Below are 18,804 nucleotides of genomic sequence, written 5' to 3'. Positions count from 1 at the left end.
ACTTCCGGAAGTATGTTTATACGCCGCCATTTGTCCATCCATTTTTTTCTATGCCACCTATTCTAATTAGGGTCGCGGGGGTATGCTGGAGCCTATCCCAGCTGTCTTTAGGCGAGAAGCGGCGTACACCCTGCACTGGTCGCCAGCCAATCGCAGGACACATATAGACAAACAAGCTGCCATTTATAAGACAATGTAATAACACTATACAAAATTAATATATCTATAAATCTTTTGGTACGATTACAAGGATTTAAAAAAAATTAATGACGACTGGTAAAATTACATCTATAAGATAAAAAAATTACTTATACATTAATGTATAGTTTTAACAAAACTGTACAAAATAAAAAATATTTATATTTTGGCGAAATTAAAAACATTTTCACAATAAATTAAAATTGGTGAAATTACGGCAATATTTTTAAAGAATACGACACTTCCGGAAGTATTTTTATATGCTGCCATTTCTGATTTAATGTATAGTTTTAACAAAACAATACAAAATATTTCAATTTTTGTGAATTTTTTTTTTACAATTAATCACAATTGGTGAAAGACGGTTGACTTTGTGGTCAAGAAAAGGAAGAAGACTCATGAGAAGCACAGCAATGCGTTTAATCAGTTTCAATCTGCTGGTCAACGGAATGAAACACCATGAGAATGTGTGCACCCCAAAACAGAACTTAATTCAACATCTTGACATATTCTTAGTGTTGGAGGTGAAGAAATAAGACTAAATAAGAATTTGAATAGCTACATACGCAGCAATCGGCCTGGCTTCTGCTACTGGACTGAAGAATGAGCACAGCACCTGCTTAGAAAGTCTGCTGAGATGCTTTACCTTTTAAAGCTAAAAAATGCAATTCAATAAATAAATTACTGCATACATAAATAACAGCTGGCATTAACATGACAACAAACTCAAATAAAATGTGTCTCCCGTTGCACAAAAATGAATGACTTAAACGTGTGAGGATGAGGATGATGTATTAGTGCTGCTATCATCGCTACAGCTTTAATAGCATCTGTATTTTTACATTCGGGCATAAGATACTTGCTACTCAGGATGAAACACAACCAAATATTGTTTTACTGTAATCACGTAACAAAACAATAAATACATGTTTGTCATTCAATCAAATAAATCACTTTACACCCAAAGAACAGCTTGAAGCGGAACTGCGAGACTTCACTTGTTCAGCAGCCATGAGACAAACAAAGCGGCAAAATGTACTTTTTCAGCTAAAAGCAGCAGGTCGGGAGGTTGCCGTGTGTGTGCGTCCATCTTGGATTGTGAGCCACATTACAGTTAGCGGTTAGCGTACACGTCCATCCTCGGTAGCGCAGGAATGTTTAGCGGTCATGAAGCTCAGGAAGAAGGCGAGGTCACTTCAAGTCAAAGGCAATGACACAACATAGCATATCTTTGGAGACATTTTGAAGAGGATCTGCAGATGATGTTTGCAGCGTCATCATCTTGGTCACGTTGCTGCTGTGCCACGTTCAGCGTCCAGCGTGTAACGTCTGCTCGCTTCAGAAAGCGTCCTTGATGTTTTTCAGCTGTCGCACGGCCAGGTCGACAGGGAGGTTAAATTTGAGGTGGCTGATGCGTCCCAGGATGCGCAGGGCACCCTCGAAGCCAGTCTGCGCCATGTAGCTCCAGGAGAGGTAGTGCGGGTGCACGAGTGTTCCCGCCTTACACAGCAGGTTGAGCCAGGACACCAGACGCTGCTCGTTGAGCGCCATGCACACCAGCGCCTTGAACTCCATGTCTGGACCTCGCTTGTAGCGCCCGTGCTCCTTCAGCACAGTGTGGACGGCCCAAAGCAGAGACTGTTTGGGGGTGACTGTGATGGGGCCGCCACCTACAGGCAGGCTGAAGGACTGCGAGAGCTGGCGAGCCGGTGACTCGGCGAAGGCCTTGCCGTTTTTGGAGTGGTAGTACTTGACAAAGAGTTCCCAGGGATGCATGGTCTGCGGGGTGGCCCTGTAGGGCAGCAGGCAGGAGATGGGTGCCAGCACCAGGCTGACGGTCTGTGACGGCGACACCAGGCCGTGGGCCAACAAGTCCTTTAGTGCCATCGCCAGCTCCTTCCTGACGCACGTCGTCAGCTCGTCCCGCGGTCCCAGCGCCGAGTTGCTGGTGTAGTTGACTACGTGCTCAAGGGCCGGCTGTCTGCGTGAGCCCAGCACTCGCACCTTCTCTACCATTGCCTCCAGGCGCTGCAGCAGAGGACCGTAGTCTCGCTGGCCCGACTCTTGAGGCCACATGCTCGTGGGAACCTGGCTGGCCGAGCAGCCAAACTGGCTGGCGGCGAAGATCTGCAGTACGGCAAGCGCCTTCTGGATCAGCTGCAGACCCGTCTCCCGCATCCTCTGGGCCTGCTCCGGGTCCACTGCAGTGATTGAACACAAGACATGTCAAATGGATCATTCACAGGTTCAAGCAAAGCAGCAGAAGGTCTGCTACAAACCTGTCCTCTTCACTCCGGGGGCCCTGGCCTTGGCGGAGGATGCTTGAGGCGAGCCATCAGACAGGAGAGGGTTGCCCACCTCATCTGCGGGAACAACACTCAAGTTCAGTAAAGCAACAAAAGCTTCCAAAGTGAGTCCGTGTTGTACCCTGGATGAAGTTGATGAACATCTCCAGGTCTCGGATCTGCGTTTTCAGCTGCTCCACCAGCTGCTCCTTCACACGCGCCGGGTTGACGATCTGTGCGATGGCGGCGTCCACTCGGTATCGCAGCTCCTCCGGCGACAAGTTGCCGATGTCCTCGTTCAAGTTGACGTCCAGCTTTTTGATCAGCTCGTCAATGATAACCTGAGGAATGCCATCCGTTACAAACAGGAAGTCACAATCGGGGCGAGCAGCGGCTGGCTCACCTTTTGCCTCTCCATGACCACCGACTGCGGCAGCGAGTCGTAGCTGCCCTCCTGGTAAGCAAAGTGCTCCAGGTCGTCCAGCTGGGTCTTCAGCTGGAAAATGAGATCTTTTTGTTTCTCCCTCTGAGCCTCCAGGCGCTCACGCTTCTCTCGCTCACTCTGAAAGACAAACAGACATTTTTGGCACGTTACTAACACAAACACTCACTTGACAGTCTCGCTTGACTTCTACTCACCAGGTCCCCCTGCAGGTGAAGCGTGTAAGGGGACAAATAAAACTTTTAGGCGAAGCAGGTGACACCACTTTAAACGTGAAGAACAGGAAGTACACACTGGCAGCTATCTGGTTGTGTGTACACACCAGCCTTCATCAAACAAGGTAAGCATCTCCTCACTGCTGTTTTTTTCTTCTTTTTTTTTTTTTTTTACACTGAGTCAAATAACTCACACAAAGAAAGAAGGAAACGTAAAGTAGCAGACATCAGCCAGCAAAAGTAAACATGTGACATGGAAAGCCGCTTTAATCCGCTCAGCAATGGTTTCATTTATTTTTATCTGTGTGATGTAACCCTATCAGCAAAAGAGATAACACTCTAGACTAGGGGTGTCCAAACCTTTACCAGCGAGGGCCACATATTGAAAAATTTAAGGATGCCACTTGGTCACGTTCATATTTTGTAAAGCAACACATCTAGTTATGCTAAGATCATATATATATTCCAAGAAAAAACTGCATGTCAGCTTTGTCAAATAGGTGAAAGACTATTATTAATGTCAACCGCACTCTTTTATTGTTTTGTTTTTTTAAATTTTCCAAATATTTAAACTTTCTTGTTAAATAATCTTTGTAAATTTTCTTCTCGGAATATTATGACTTTATTACCATAATATTTTAAGACTTTATTTCCCAGAATATTATAACTTTTAAACTTTATTCTTGTACATTTTCTTCTTGTAATATTCTGACTTTATTATTATTATTATTATAATATACTGTATAACTTGCTACTTGCTACTAATTATGCTACTAAAATGTCATTTTTCCGCATTATATTATAAGGTTATTGTAGTACAATTAAACATTTTTTTCTTAATATTTTGACTTAATTCTTGTAAAATTACAGCTGATTTTACCATTATTGACGGTGTTTTTTTTTTTGTTTTTTTTTTAGTTTTCTTGTTAGATGATACTTTTACAATGTGCCAGGGGCCAATAAAAAAACAGCCGCGGACTGCAAATGGCCCCCGGGGCCACACTTTTGGACACCCATGCTATAGCAGTGCACATTCTATACACTTATTTTCTGCAATTATTTGTAATAAGTCAGCTAATTGCGGATCGATCCAAATATCGATATTATTGATACCTGGGTAGTATAGGTAGGTATGGGATCAAAACTAGCGTGATTGATATTAGATTGATATTTTTCAGTTGTTTATTTTCACAAATATGTGTGTTTTTGTTGTTCAAATATATTGTTATCTTTGTATATTGTTTATAAACTCATGGAACAAGTCCTTAGACACAGGAGGGCTTTGAATGATATCCAATAGTAGTATCTCTCTTGTAAACATCATCCAGCTGCTTGTCTTAGTCAAAGACTAACAATAATCTGCGCTAATTAAAACCTTCTATAAGAATAACCAAAGCAAGTGTCTGTTAGTGTGTGTTGCTGACCCACCGTGTTGTGGATCTGCTGGGCGTCCCAGGCCCTGCTGCCCACCACATGCGGGCAGCCCCTGAAGGCGAAGTCCTCCAGCTCGGTGAGCATCTTCTCCTTCTCCTCGCTCTGTGCGTGGACGATCTGCTTGAGGCGGAACTGCACCTGGGCGAAGTGCGACGTGAGGGCAAGCAAAGAGGAGTTGAGCTGCTCCTGTTCCTCCTCCAGCCTCATCAGCCGCACCGCCATTTCCTCCTCGCCGGCCGAGCCTCTCTGCCTCTGCTGGCCGACGCTCGCTCTCTCCTCCTCGGGGGTGGCCACGGCGCCCACCGGTGCCCAGCGCTCTCCGGCGCCGGCCAACACGGCCTCGCTGTCCGAGGCTGACAACTCCTCTGTGGACATGGCTGACGACAGAGTCCAATCCTTTACGCCGTCGGGTAATTCTCACTCACTTTCCAGGGCTCTCAATTGCTTTAAGCCGCGGGACATCTCTATGACAGCAGGTGTGTCGCCATCTTGGACAGAATGAGTCATACGTCAGAACGGAGAGGCGTCGGCCAATTATAGGACGACCCGGAAGATACCGGAAGTGAAGTCGTTTCATAATAATTAAACAAAAATTACACAATACTAGACAACAAATATGGCATAATTTCCAAATAGATTTCTAACTTTAAATAGTGCCCCAAAAGGCTGCTTCAATACACAGAAGTGAAAAGTCAAATAAAAAATGTAATTATAAATAATTAAAAAAAACAAGTAACAATAAACAATTTAAAAAAGGGAAATATAAATTACAAAGTATGATTTTTTTGAAAGTTTCTTAATAATAAAAGAAGACGACAAAAAGTTGTTAGGGATTGGAGATACTGCAGATTCTGGTATCGATCTTATACTAAGTAAATACAGTTGTCAATGCGGATAAGTCTTTTTAAAAGTTTTTCAAGATCATGGAATGATTTTTGCCTTGAATTCGTCGATCGAGATTATAGTCAGAATAAAACATAACACAAATATTGTAAAATATATATATTTTATGACAAAAAATATTGAACAATGTCTGACTATATATAAGATACTGTAACAATATCAACCCAATAATACAAATGTGTTTACAGTACTTTTATTACATGCAATTGTCTGAGCAAACAAATTCAATAGTGAAAAATAACTAAAGAAAAGCAAAACTATTACTTATTCCCTGGGGGCAATATACCATAACAATATACACATATTAGGTATTTCACAACATGAACAAGAAAAAAAAAAGTTATTCGTGAAAATAAGCATAGACGAGAACGAAACAATAACAATCACATCATGCTAGTATCGATCTGCTACGGCTACCATTCTTGGTATCAATGCTTGGATCATATTTGGATTGATCCGCCTGCTCCTAATCATTGGCTAACGTTATTACGATCACAGAAGCAGAATTGTGTAGTTAGTTAGCTGGTATTGATTTGCTTCTTTTGTTGTTTTGGCATTTCAGCTAAGTGACGTCATCTGTGAGCATTCACTTCGCAGGAAATTGACCTTTCTAGCAGGTCCTGAAAAGTTTTCAAAGAAAACCTATTGGTTGCTAAACACACACAGAGCAGTCAAAGAGTTGAGGATTAGAACCATGTTGGCTTTTTAATTATCAGTCCACAGTTGGAGCAGCCAATACAGTATTTCCAGTGACTGCCATTAATGGAATGTTGCATGTCATCAAAAGGTGACGACAAGTCAGAGGAGCGCAGGGTTCTGGATGCATTTGCCGCCTGCGGTGCAGGTGTAGCTGGGGGGGCAGCAGTGGATCATGTCACTGCAGCACACCGCCTGCAAAAGTAAGTTTCATCACATTATTAAACTCTCATACAAAGTCCATGCATTTCCAACTAAATACAGATACATGTATTCATTAGGGGGTTATTTAGACCGGTGCTTCTCAACTGGTTGGTCGGGACCTAAAAGTGGATCGCGGATCCATTTTGGGTGGGCCGCAGGCACAATGATATTAAAGTATGTAATATACAACCCATATCTGACTGAATTTTGAAGTAAAATTGAGGAATATTTTAGCCATCTTCCGCTTTGGTATAAGTGAAATATCTGATTTTGTGGACTTATTTAGTTCAATTTCAAAAGAAAGATTTAATTTCATTGTAATTTATGCATTATTTGCAAAAAGTTATGTCCGTCCTCATTTCCTTGACAAAATGTTTTCATAAATTCCTCTAAAATGCACTTTGGACATTCATTTTACAGTAATTATATGTCTCAATAGATGACATAAGCAATAAAAAAAATACATTTGCTTGACTTAAATAAAAGTATACAAAAATATAAATGAAATTAAATGTAAACAAATAATAAAAAACAAATACAAATGAGTGAAATAAAGGTAACTTAATGACCATTAGGTGTCCCAGCTATGTTGAGGCCATCTACGAACCTCTGATTTCAACCATTCTGTGTTATGAAGTCTCCTGTTTCTACTTTATTTTTACAGCTGGAGATGTGGCTCATACGTTATGAAGAGGACAGCATCCCCAATCTGTTGGCGAGGTCTTGCAGCAGGTCTGTCCATCTTCACACATGCTCTTGTTATCACACTGCACGTACTGCGGCCTTAAAGTCCAGACGGGGGCTTGCGGTGGAGACACGAAGGAGACGGATGGAAGTTTTGTGTACCACGGGATCGCCGCGCCCTCTTGGACGCACTTGGCCCTCTGCTCGTCACACTTGTAGTGGTGGGGGCAGCAGTGCTGCCCATCGGGACAACACACGGCCTGGGGAAAGTCCGAAAGGAAGCGATACTTAGCTCTTAGTTCTGCTTTCACAAGCTGTCGTTGGAATAAATGCTGACTCGGGGCAAACAAGAGCAATCAGATTATGAAAGTAAATGTATAAAACATTGAATTGATTTGTTGAAATGAAATATATGGAAATGAATACAAGCAGTGTTGAAGGGCTAATGATGGCCTCTGCTTCCATTATCAAATGTTGTGGGACGAAGCTTCTTGTAAGAACCTCCAACTGGAAACTCGGCAGCTACAATGAAGAAAGCGTAGCAGTGATGCGTTTACCTGAGGTAAAGGACAGCACTCCCACTCTCCTGCCGGGGTCTTACAGCAGGTGGAGTCTTCCTCACAAGTGTGTGTGTCATCACAAACCACATCCCGCTCGTGTGCATCCTGCTTGGGGATTGCTGGTACTTTCCTCAGCCAGGGCACAGAACCCAAGTCCATATCGCAAGTCCGGGCAGCCGTGTTGCAAGTGTAACCTTTCGGGCAGCAGTGTTGTAAATCCGTGCAACAGACCGCCTGCATCACAAAGGCAAAACAATCATTCAGCAAAGCCTTCAAAATCAAAAGTGTTGGGACAAAAAGTGGCGGCCATCATGTCACCTCTGGTAGAGGGCAGCAGGACCAGCCGCCTTCTTGGTTTTTGCAGCACGTGTTGTCGTCTTGGCAAGAGACTTTTTCATTGCACCGGACAGAATTGGCTGGAAAAAACACCAACATCATCCAAGTGAGTAGCAAGCACCTAATCACGCAAGTGTGGCCTGAAGGAAAGATGCTAGTATGTATGCTGGAGCCTATCCCAGCTGACTTTAGGCAGGAGTCGGGGTACGCCCTGGACCGGTCGCCAGCCAACTCTTCTTTCTTCCCTAATATTCTTCCCCTTTCCCATAATATTTTGAGTTTATTCCCATCATATTATAACCTTTCCCCCAAAAATTACAACTTTATTTTGTTTTGTTTCTCAAAATATTATGACTTTCAAAAAAACATATTTTTTAAAAATATTTCAACTCAATGCTACTAAAATTACATTATTTTTCCTCATAATATTATGAGTTTATTCTTGTAAAATTGCAACCTTTTTTTTCGTTGAAATACAACTTTTTTCTCTTAATAGTTTGACTTTATTCTCATAGAATTACATCTGTTTTTTTTTTTCATTTTAGCTTTTGGTGTTTTTTTATTATTCTTACTCACTCATTTTCTATGCCCCCTGTCATCATTAGGGTCGCAGGGGTATGCTGGAGCCTATCCCAGCTGACTTTGGTATGCCCCGGACTGGTCGCTGGCCAATTCTTTGTAAATTTTCTTTTCATAATATTATGGCTGTTTTTATATCATGACATATTTTGAATTTATTCCCATCATATTATAACTTTTCCCCCCAAAATTACAACTTTATTATTTTGTTTCTCATAATATTCCGACTTTAAAAAAATAACATTTTTTTTTATATATTTCAACTCACTGATACTAAAATGACATTATTTTTCCTCATAATATTATGTATGAGGTTATTCTCATAAAATTGAGATTTTTTTCTCGTTAGAATACTAAATTTTTCTGTTAATATTTTGACTTTATTTTGATAAAATGATTTTTTATTTTTATTTTTATTTTTTTTACTTTTTTTGTTAAATTCCATTTTTAGAATGTGCCGCTCGCCAATAAAAACACAGCCACACTTTGGACAACCCTGGCACAACACATCCTGTAGCCGGTAAAGTCAGACCTTCAGACTAAAAACATGCCATGGTTGCACCACAGTAGGACCCCCCTTTATTTTCCCTCATTTTCTGGAACATTTCCCTTATTTACTCATGCGAGTGTTGCCAGGTATGCCACAATCTAACTTGACAGACCTGAATGACGACATGTGACCTTTAGAGGTGTATCCTGATTCAAACAAATGCAACGCTATTGAATGCTGTCACTTGTCTCTCGCTTGTCATTCATTGGTCAGCACAGTTTCAGGCGGTGTCAGGCGATCCAGACACTTCCTTAGCTAAAGGAGGAAGTGCGTTGCTTCAATAAAGCTTAGTGTCATCAACTGCTTCTCCAGCGCTGCATAATTGTTTGTGTGAACGAGGAAGATATTCAAGCCCACATTAACAGACCTTTCTGGTTCTCCCAGTCGTCCCTCCTCCTGGCAGGCAGCTTGTCCCACATTGGCATGTCCTCCCCGGAGGACTGGGAGACGCATTTGGAGTGTTGAACGTCACACAAAGTGCCTTCAGGGCAGCAGTGGACTTTGTCTTCGCAGCACACAGCCTATTTGATTCAGATTGACAACTTTGTCATTGGTTAGGGTTAGGGGGTTAGGTTAGTAATAAAAGTAGATCGGACGCCACAGCAGGCGCACTGAGTGGCACAGTGGACAGCTTCATACCTAAAGGAGCAAGTAGCGGAGCTAACTCAGCATCCTAAAGAAAAAAGTACTGTATACCTGTGGCACGGGGCAGCATCCCCACCTGCCCTCTGGATTCGCACAACAAGTGCTCGCATCAGGACACTCGGAGACTCCGTCAGGGCATATGATTACTGACGGGAGCTCTGGGGAGGCCCAACACACATGAGAACCAATCCAAAATGTCTGCAAAGGTTAACGGAAAAGTGCACTTTTTGGGGAATTTTGCCCATCATCCACAAATCCTTATGTGAGACATGTACACACACTTCTTTCTCTTTTCTGTGCGTTCTAAAGATATAAAAACAGCTAAATAGAGGCAGCTAATTAATGCACCTAATGGAACACACCTATTCCGCCTAAAAAGCCCGCTATTAAAACACCTCCAAAAAGCTCCAACAAGGTTTTATGGTTTTATATCCACGCTGTGAGCATGTAGTAACAGGCACATTCATGATAACATGTAATACTTACACTATTTTGCTCATTTTAAGAATTATTTCACATTGATTTCACATAGCAACATAGAAAGGAACGCTACACTTAGTGTTAACTTTTCCAAACTCAAAAACAAAAACACAGCAGCAGTGGGGGCAGCTCCAATATGTAGCGTTACCTTTTGCTAGTGGCCTGAGGCATTGTGAGCGAGTGTGTGGTGTGGCGAGGTGTCACTATGCCGATAATGTAGTTCTTGGGCGTAACAATGATAATAACAACATTAAGAACAGCGTCCCTGTAGCTTGGTTAACATGGAGGTCACATTATGTAAATGGAGTGTTGTTGCCGCTCTTTGGAGGCGGAATAAGTGTGTCCCATGACGTTCCTTCTTAGCTGTCTCTTTTTAGCTTTTTTAATCTTTAAAAAACACAGAAAAGAGGAAGACATGTGTGTTCATGTCTCACATAAGGAAGATGGGCAAAATTTTTTTAAAAGTGCACTTTAAACAGAGTATAAAAACCTTTTTTGATGCACCAGAGGCCGTCGGCACTGCAGCGGTGACCCTCCAGACAACAACGCTTCCCATCAGCACACGGGATTCCCTGTCAAACAATCACATGTCTCTTTATTATGTCATTTTTTGCTCCAATAATTCTAATAAAGTCTTCCAGTTCTTTAGACGGAAGTGTGTGTTTGGGGTCACGCATCACCTGGTCAGAGGGTCTGCACTTGTAGCTGCTGGTAAGCTTGTCACCTTCTTTACCCTCTTGGGCATGGACCAGAACCAGCACAGCCCAGCAGAACACAGCCAGCCTCTGCATCTGAATCGACAGAAAAAGAAGTACAACCATGTGTGTTTGCATTTGGATGACCAAATAAATGTTCTCAGACTTCATGGAGCTTTTCTCTAAACCGCTATGAAATTATGTAAATGCATATTGTTTGTCATATTCTTCATATCTGTCAGTTTCCTGTTTTTTGTGTATTTCAGAGAAAAGGTTTGTCATACGAGGTCGACTTTCAGATTCACTTGATTAGAGGTAAAAGTTACAATTGGGACAGAACTCAATGCAACAAAATCCACATAGTGACATTCTAAGAAAAGGTACATTCGACTTTGACAATGAAAAGAAACACTAGCAGGTTTGTGCAAGTCTTACCTTGACTGGGATCTGAGAACAGTCAAGTGTTGCGATCAAGGGTTGTCTTGGACACGCCCATCTACAGTAGAGACCAGAGAGGCAGGATGGGAGGCGGTCATGCCCATATCGGTGTCACTTCTATTTTTACATGAAGCTACTGGAAATCATTGCCATATAACAACATTTTGGGGCCATTGTAAATTGCTAAAGTTCGGTGTACTGATGAATACGAATAATAAGAAAAGACACGACTGCTTCCTGTGGTATTATACTGGCGTGTTTTTATTTTGAAGACTGACTTTCTCGGCCACAGGATGTTTTACTCCGATGTTCCTCGAGTGTTGCCGAGCAGACCGGAAGCTGTGCTGCTCCGGCAATAAAGAAGGGGATTTTTTGTCATGAAAATTAAAATAGTGGAAAGTATTAAAACATGAAGGCACTGGGAAAGAAGGGCGAAATACGGTAGTTTCCGAGGGAGGGAATCGGAAGAGTTGAAATGTATGCTTTTGTGTCTTTAGAAATCACCTTTTGACTGACTTGTTTACATGCAGCAGCTGCAATGTCCCGTCCTTATCTTCGCCGTTAGGGGGCGACATATAAGAAAAAAAACATGCCGAGCGGTGCCATTGTAGCGCAGATAGGTAAAGTATTCGGATGGGACTCGTATGTTGACTTAACAAGGTAACAGCTGCGCACGACGTTGTATGAATTTGTTACGAGTATCTTCACAGCGCGTGTGACTTTTGACTGCTTTTGATGAACGCCCCGTCCCAAATATGTTTGTGGGTCAAACCACAATGCACGAAAGGTGTTAACGGTAGTGGTGCGGAGTGCTGCAATACGTTAATGGAATGGGTGAAGCTATTTTGCAACGAGGCGTAAAGCTACAGCTACAAAGCTACCTAAAGTAAAGGTGAGTAAACAGTGCAGATGCTAGCTGGCTAACGCTAGCCTAGCTAGCTATTCCGAATATATGGTTCATTTAAAATATTTACTTGTGTCGATCTTATGTTATTAGTGAATAAAATATAATTATCAAAACACCTGCTTACCACGAAGTGGTTACAAATGTAATATGTTTATGTATGTCGTGTCTTATCTGTGAAAGTAGCTAAGCATGCTGAGGAGAGGAGAAAAAGGACAGTGTGTACACTTGAACTACATGAGTTCTTGCAAAGACGTCTAACTGCTTTTTCGTGGCGACACACGCATACTGTGCAATTAACATTCAAACGGGAATATATCCTGTCCAATGTTCCGTTGATTTCCCTCTAGGTGACGCGACAGTTTATTTGAGGTTAATTTGTTTTGACGCGATGCATTCTGTCATAATAGCTGAAGACGACCCACTCCTTTGCTTGATCAGTCATGCTTCAGCTTGACTTTTCCTAGAGATGCATTTCTTTCCCGTGCATAATAATATACTGTGTTTAAAAAAAACCACACAGACATGATGATCGGTTCGGTGTTGATGAAGCTCCGTGCGGCTGTATGACGAGGTGGGGCTCATGGACGTCATTGATAAGCTATCACCACAAACCCATAACTCTCTGCTAACTCACAGACTCAATTATGTTGCAATAACATGCCTCACTTTGACGGATGATGCTTTTAGCCTCATTTGTGCTGCCAGGACGCCTGACGGTTCTTACTTAACGACATGTAGGTGTACAGCAACGCTTAACTTGCATAACGTGGAACACACGGCGGAACCTGTGTTTGACAGAGTCAGTGAACGTCTCAGTGGTGTGTTCAGTGTCTTTTTGGGCCAACAGGTGGGCATGATGGCGGAGCGGGCTGCCGGCGGCGCATCTGCCGCCATCTCTCCAGTGCAGCAGATGCTGGCTTCTGGCACTGGAGCCCTCATCACGTCTGTTTTTGGTGAGAGAGCGGAGACAAAAGACTGACTGAAGGAGATGACGCTGCTGTGTTGACAATCAGTCGTGTGATTATTTGCAGTCACTCCTCTGGATGTGGTGAAGATCAGGCTGCAGGCTCAGCAGAGCCCCCTCCATCAAGGTAGCACCTCTTCTTCGTCGTCGTCTTCTTCTTCTTCCTCTGTGGATGTGGACAAGTCACTTTCAGTGTCTTTTTTAACCGCTTGTGTGGAAGATTCTTTAACCTCACGTCTTCTTTTTTTGCTTCACCTTCACCTCCGCCCTGCCTCTGCTTTCTTTCCAAAGCTCTAACTAGTGAAGCTGCTCCCTGGGCTGCTGTCACCCGCTCCTCCAAGTGTGAGTACCCGACTCACGGACGCTACACGCCGCTTAGCTACATGACACTAACATGACACTAAAGAAGTATGAGGGTCACACTGGGAAGAAAAATAATACATAATACAGGTGTAGATTTTTTTTTTTTTTTTTTACATAATTTTTTTATGATTGATTTTTTAAATTATACATTAGGTTTTTTTATTGTAATAATAAATAACAATAATAATACAAATAATAAAACATGAAAAATTATAATAGTAAAAGTGTGACAGTACATATATTCACCCCAATACATAATAATAATCATAATGTAATAATAATAATCTAAGTCATATTTTTATTGTATTTATTTTTTTATTGTAATCATAATAAATACAATACAACAACAATAATAAATACAATAAAAATACAATTATAAAAAATAAAAATAATGATAGTATGGGTGTAATAGTACATATATTCAATATTAATACATAATAATGATATAACAAAGTCATATTTTTGGAGAAAGCCAGTAGTCCTCATCGTAACATGCATAATGCTCAGGATATTCAAGTTTTACTCTTGTTAAACTACTTTTTCTTGTCAAGTTACGACTTCAAGTTTATCTTTTATTGTTGTGTTTTGCCATTTTACACTCATTCTATTTGGCCTTCATCACTCATAATTGTCTTCTTTCACGTCATTGTAAAATAAATGACTATTCTCACAGTATTTTGTTTTCTTTTCAGTGTGACCTGATGCTTCTTTGTGTGTGTGTGTGTGTGTGTGTGTGTGAGAGACCACTGACACTTTTCACAATGTTTTATTTGGGCCGCTCTCCTTTGTTAGCATGTGATCGTGCATGAGCATGGGAAAATGGTGCATTTGACTAATAATTGACACAGTGTGGCTATTTTTATCAGCGATTCTGCAAAGGCCGAAGTCAAACGTTTGCCCTGCCTATGTTGTAACTGTGTGTGTGTGTGTGTGTGTGTGTGTGTGTGTGTGTGCGCGGCAGGGAGGTGTTTCCTGTACTGTAACGGGCTGATGGAGCACGTCTATGTGTGCCAGAATGGAAGCAGCTGCAGCAGCTGGTACAAAGCACCGACACACTTCAGCGGCACACTGGTCAGTTCTTGTGTTGTCATGAAATGCTTGTGTTCCGTAATAAAAAGGAAGGACGCAATGCATCACCCGTTTCTTTGTTTGTGCCGCTTTCAGGATGCATTTGTGAAAATCTCTCGCCATGAAGGACTGAGGTCTTTGTGGAGCGGACTCCCACCCACACTGTCAGTACCACTCCACACACGTTTACCTCATTCAATACCAATGACGTATTTATACGTTTTTATAAACTTGAACGCCCGACCCCAATTTTGTTTTTTTTGTATGACAGGCAAAAAGAGGTGATGATGCAACTGCACACTAATGGATGGCAAATTTAGAGCAGTTTTAAGCCATAAAAACGGCCACAAGGTGGCAGAATTGCATTTGATAAGAGCTCGGCATATGAATGTGAACAGAAAAAAACATACATGGCAGCAAGGATGAAGTGGAAGAACGTGGAGGAGTGTAGCGTGCAGAAGGCTACGCATTGTAGGAAAATTTTAACGCACACACACACAGTTTAGTTGCAAATGTGAAAATTGTAAATAGTTAATAGCGTTATATTTATAAGTAAATTGTTATTTGGATGTAAAACAACCCTTTTTGTGTTGTTTATGTTATGGTACAGTTGTTTAGATATGTCAAAAGCAAAATATTTGTGTCAAAGTAAAAGTTATGCTTGACATGTATCTTTTCACAAAAAGCTGTTTTTCTCCCTTTTTTAGTCGGGAACTGATATTTTCCTGACACTTACCTATGTTTTACTGCTGATTACCAAAGAATGGAAAAAGGTAGAAACAAACTTTTTTTTCCTGATGAAAGACTAGAGTCTAATCTTTGTTTTGGTAGGTTCCATGTTTATATAGCCATAGAACACAATATTTTGTGTGCCTTGAAAGATCAGTCAAAATTGTCTAAAATGGCCGCTACTGAAGGGGTTGCCTTTTGATAAATGGCTGGGATTGAATGAGTTAAAACATACTGTACCTTAACACACTATTCGATGTTTTCCAGAGGACTGCAATATATTTGTGGTGCTCCACATTCAACCAATTACTGATCAAGTGGTCCATTTTAGCTGCTTTGAACACATAAACACACACATGGTGACCTACACCTGCAATGTACACACGTTAGCTTTGTCTGAAAGGCTGCGGTGTGTGTATTTGTGTGTGTTTGTAGTGTCATGGCCGTCCCTGCCACAGTCATCTACTTCACCTGCTACGACCAGCTGCGCGACTTCCTCAGATATGGCCTGGGTTTCCATGGCAACCACATCCCTCTTGTTGCAGGGGGTCTTGCTAGATGTAAGTGCACAAAAACACACACATCTGATGACGAGTGTACATACAGCATGCGTGAAAAAAGAAAGGATGCAATAAAAAACTGCATCTCAGGTTTGTGATAAAGGTGGAAAAGGGTATCATTAGGATGAACTTCAGCATTTGCTTTTTTTTAACCCGTTTTTGCCCAAATATTTCAACTTTCTTCTTAAATAATCTTTGTAAATTTTCTTTTCGTAATATGATGACTTTATTCCCATAATATTTTGACTTTATTCCCATATAACTTGATACTTTTTCGCCAATGTAATTTTCCAAAAATTACTACTTTATTTGTTTTGTTTGTTTCTCATAATACTATGACTTTTAAAACATACCTGATTTTTTTATTTAATATTTCAACTGTATGCTACTGAAATTACATTATTTTTCCTTATAATATGATGAGTTTAATCTTGTAAAATTGCTGCTTTTTTTCTAGTTATAATACGGCTTTATTCTTTTAAAATTACAGCTGTTTTTACCGTTTCTACTGGTTTTATGTTCCAACTATTTCAACTTTCTTTTGGTAAATGTTCTTCTCATAATTATGACTTTATTCCCATAATGTTTGTACTTCATTCTCATAACTTTTTTCGCAACGTAATTTTCAAAAAAATTACAACTTTATTCATTTTGTTTGTTTTTCATAATAGTACAACTTTTAAAAAATGTCATTTTTTTTCTTAATATTGAAACTTTATGCTACTAAGATGATTAATTAAATGAATTTTTTTTCATAATATTCCGACAATATTCTCGCAAAATTAAGAATTTTTTTTGTTAGATTACAGCTTTTTTATTGTAATATTTTTATTTTATTCTTGTAAAATTACGTGTGATTTTTCCATTTTTGTTATTTGTTTTTTTTTTTGTGTGTGTTAAATTATACTTTTAGAATGTGCTACGGGCCAATAAAAAAAAACAGCCAAGGGCTGCAAATGGCCCTTGGTCTGCACTTTGGACACCTCTGGGTGAACTGGAGAATGAAATCCATTTGTGAGGCCTTCCTTGGCTAATATTGGCCTCGTATTCTTGTGTGTGTGTGTTTGTGTGTGTGTCAGTGGGGGCTGTGACAGTCATCAGCCCCTTGGAGCTGATCAGGACCAAGATGCAGTCTCGCCGCCTCACCTACGGCGAGCTGCGAGTGTGTATACGCAGCGCCGTGGCCCAGGACGGTCTGCTGTCGCTCTGGCGGGGCTGGGGTCCCACCGTGCTCAGAGACGTCCCGTTTTCTGGTGAGAGCAAGCACATAATTACATTAAAAATAACACAATAAGAACATGGAAGTGTATGTGTTTATGTTGCTGGTTTTGTGTGTGTGTGTAGCAATTTATTGGTTCAACTACGAACTGGTGAAAGCTGCCCTGTGTGAACGATCCCAAACATCGCAAGCCAACTTCTCCATCAGCTTCAGTGCAGGAGCCGCCTCTGGAGCCGTGAGTATTCCAGCACGCACACACACACACACACACACACACTTTACTTTTGATATCTACACTGGATCCTTAGTAATAATAACCACCATCCAGGTCGCCGCCATCCTGACGCTGCCTTTCGATGTGGTGAAGACTCGCAGGCAGATACAGCTTGGAGAGATGGACGCACAGGGAGGTGCGTTCATGTGCACTGGGAAGTTTTGCTTTGATATCAAAACGTTCTAATCGTCCCGATTGTCCTGGCTGTTGCTTCTAGTGCCATTCAAGAAGACCTCATCCACGTGGACCATCATGAAGGAGATCTGGAAAGAAGTGGGCTACAGGGGTCTCTTTGCAGGTTCGCCTCAACGCCTCATTCAAATGCACGTTCTTCTTCCTGAGCTCAAAATAAGCTTAAAAATGTCTGCTGGAAGGTTTCATGCCCAGGGTGATCAAAGTGGCGCCGGCCTGTGCCGTCATGATCAGCACCTACGAGTTTGGAAAGGCCTTTTTCCAGAAAATCAACTATGATCATCAACATGTGGCGTCCCAACTGAAGGCCGGGAATCTCTCCTAGAGCATTTTGTTGGTCAGAAGAGGAAATGCTGGACTGAATTGATTTAACTGAGAGCACAGACTGTGTTTTTTAGTACACGTATCCTGATCCAGGTTCACAGTAGGGAGGCCTTCGGACCACATTCCACTGATCAAGATGTCACTGGTCGATCTACTCAAAATGTTGAACTTCAGAATCCGAAATTGCTTTCATTAACGTTCAGTCAGGCTTGGACTGACGCAATGCCTCATGGGAAATCCATGATGAAAGCCTGCATGAGCACACGAGCATGTTTCTTGGTCTGAAGACAAAGATAGTACGACCTGGTACTTCTGAAGCCTGCAAAACATTTTGGACTTTTGTCTACTAAGTAGATTAATGACAATGTTTGTGTTTTTGTTCTTTTGTAGCAACTTCAGATGTCTGTTGGTTGAATGTATGCATGTTTTCTGTTGTCATGTCTGAAACAAAGCCATATTCAACCTCTCCTGTGACTGGAACAAAATGAACGACAATATAATGCTATCGCAAGCATCAGAGGCCATTTTTCTAAAACATCCTTACAGCTTCAGAAAAAACATTTTTCACAGTCTGGTGATGGATAGAAAATGAGATCTGAATTTAAGTACAGCACTGTCATGAAATATTTTGTTGCATTAAAACAAAATGTTTTATTTTTTATTTCCAATTAAATGGTATTAGTCAAAAAGACAGATTGGACGTCATATTTGTAGAAGGTAACCTTGAATAGCGCCAGTGTGGTTGTGAAGCTAAACCGCGACACTTAGTGGCCATTCTCTGTAAATGCGCCTCGGACATAAAACAGCGGTGGGGCTTGGCTGCACTGAAGTCCTGTTAAGTCTCGCGAGATGTGTTTGTA

General features: G+C 41.4%; 3 protein-coding genes across 4 annotated transcripts; 1 reads left to right on the top strand and 2 right to left on the bottom strand.

The window, feature by feature from the left end:
• Positions 1-594: 594 nt before the first annotated feature.
• rundc1 (RUN domain containing 1) lies at positions 595-5,096 on the bottom strand. The gene is made up of 5 exons (XM_054759443.1): positions 4,569-5,096; positions 2,887-3,045; positions 2,626-2,824; positions 2,478-2,561; positions 595-2,399 (listed from the first exon to the last, which is right to left on the bottom strand). The coding sequence occupies exons 1-5, from the start codon at positions 4,947-4,949 to the stop codon at positions 1,537-1,539; spliced, it is 1,686 nt and encodes a 561-aa protein (XP_054615418.1). The 5' UTR covers positions 4,950-5,096; the 3' UTR covers positions 595-1,536.
• A 519-nt stretch (positions 5,097-5,615) lies between these two features.
• LOC129171563 (progranulin-like) lies at positions 5,616-13,066 on the bottom strand. Its single transcript, XM_054760338.1, has 10 exons — positions 12,976-13,066; positions 11,342-11,402; positions 10,892-11,002; positions 10,702-10,783; positions 9,783-9,889; positions 9,454-9,607; positions 7,940-8,037; positions 7,619-7,855; positions 7,061-7,321; positions 5,616-6,368 (listed from the first exon to the last, which is right to left on the bottom strand). The coding sequence occupies exons 3-10, from the start codon at positions 11,000-11,002 to the stop codon at positions 6,276-6,278; spliced, it is 1,143 nt and encodes a 380-aa protein (XP_054616313.1). The 5' UTR covers positions 11,342-11,402; positions 12,976-13,066; the 3' UTR covers positions 5,616-6,275.
• slc25a39 (solute carrier family 25 member 39) lies at positions 11,887-18,637 on the top strand. Of its 2 annotated transcripts, XM_054760339.1 has the most exons (12): positions 11,887-12,236; positions 13,099-13,204; positions 13,283-13,342; positions 13,507-13,557; positions 14,540-14,649; positions 14,743-14,810; positions 15,811-15,935; positions 17,015-17,188; positions 17,280-17,389; positions 17,483-17,564; positions 17,646-17,726; positions 17,803-18,637. In XM_054760339.1, exons 2-12 carry the CDS (start codon positions 13,105-13,107, stop codon positions 17,943-17,945), a joined length of 1,104 nt encoding a protein of 367 aa, XP_054616314.1. In that variant the 5' UTR covers positions 11,887-12,236; positions 13,099-13,104; the 3' UTR covers positions 17,946-18,637. The 2 variants fall into 2 exon arrangements, with proteins under 2 accessions (XP_054616314.1, XP_054616315.1); XM_054760340.1 differs by lacking the exon at positions 13,507-13,557 and having other exon boundaries at positions 11,888-12,236.
• The last annotated feature ends 167 nt before the right edge of the window (positions 18,638-18,804 follow it).

The sequence above is a fragment of the Dunckerocampus dactyliophorus genome, chromosome 18 (assembly GCF_027744805.1).
Source record: "Dunckerocampus dactyliophorus isolate RoL2022-P2 chromosome 18, RoL_Ddac_1.1, whole genome shotgun sequence".
Lineage (NCBI taxonomy): Eukaryota > Metazoa > Chordata > Actinopteri > Syngnathiformes > Syngnathidae > Dunckerocampus > Dunckerocampus dactyliophorus.
The sequence above is the reverse complement of the archived record's forward strand: the minus strand, read 5'-3'. Positions and strand labels throughout refer to the sequence as shown.

Bases quoted from the DNA above. Each gene is read 5' to 3' on its own strand.
- slc25a39 (XM_054760339.1), top strand. From the start codon at position 13,105: ATGATGGCGGAGCGGGCTGCCGGCGGCGCATCTGCCGCCATCTCTCCA. The intron at 17,390-17,482 runs GTGAGTATTCCA...ACCACCATCCAG, and splicing joins CAGGAGCCGCCTCTGGAGCC to GTCGCCGCCATCCTGACGCT. The intron at 17,565-17,645 runs GTGCGTTCATGT...TGTTGCTTCTAG, and splicing joins AGAGATGGACGCACAGGGAG to TGCCATTCAAGAAGACCTCA.
- LOC129171563 (XM_054760338.1), bottom strand. From the start codon at position 11,002: ATGCAGAGGCTGGCTGTGTTCTGCTGGGCTGTGCTGGTTCTGGTCCAT. The intron at 10,784-10,891 runs GTGATGCGTGAC...ATTGTTTGACAG, and splicing joins AGTGCAGACCCTCTGACCAG to GGAATCCCGTGTGCTGATGG. The intron at 7,856-7,939 runs GTGACATGATGG...TTTGTGATGCAG, and splicing joins CCTGCTGCCCTCTACCAGAG to GCGGTCTGTTGCACGGATTT.
- rundc1 (XM_054759443.1), bottom strand. From the start codon at position 4,949: ATGTCCACAGAGGAGTTGTCAGCCTCGGACAGCGAGGCCGTGTTGGCC. The intron at 3,046-4,568 runs GTGGGTCAGCAA...TTTGTCTTTCAG, and splicing joins CCCAGCAGATCCACAACACG to AGTGAGCGAGAGAAGCGTGA. The intron at 2,562-2,625 runs GTACAACACGGA...TTGTTCCCGCAG, and splicing joins GTTCATCAACTTCATCCAGG to ATGAGGTGGGCAACCCTCTC.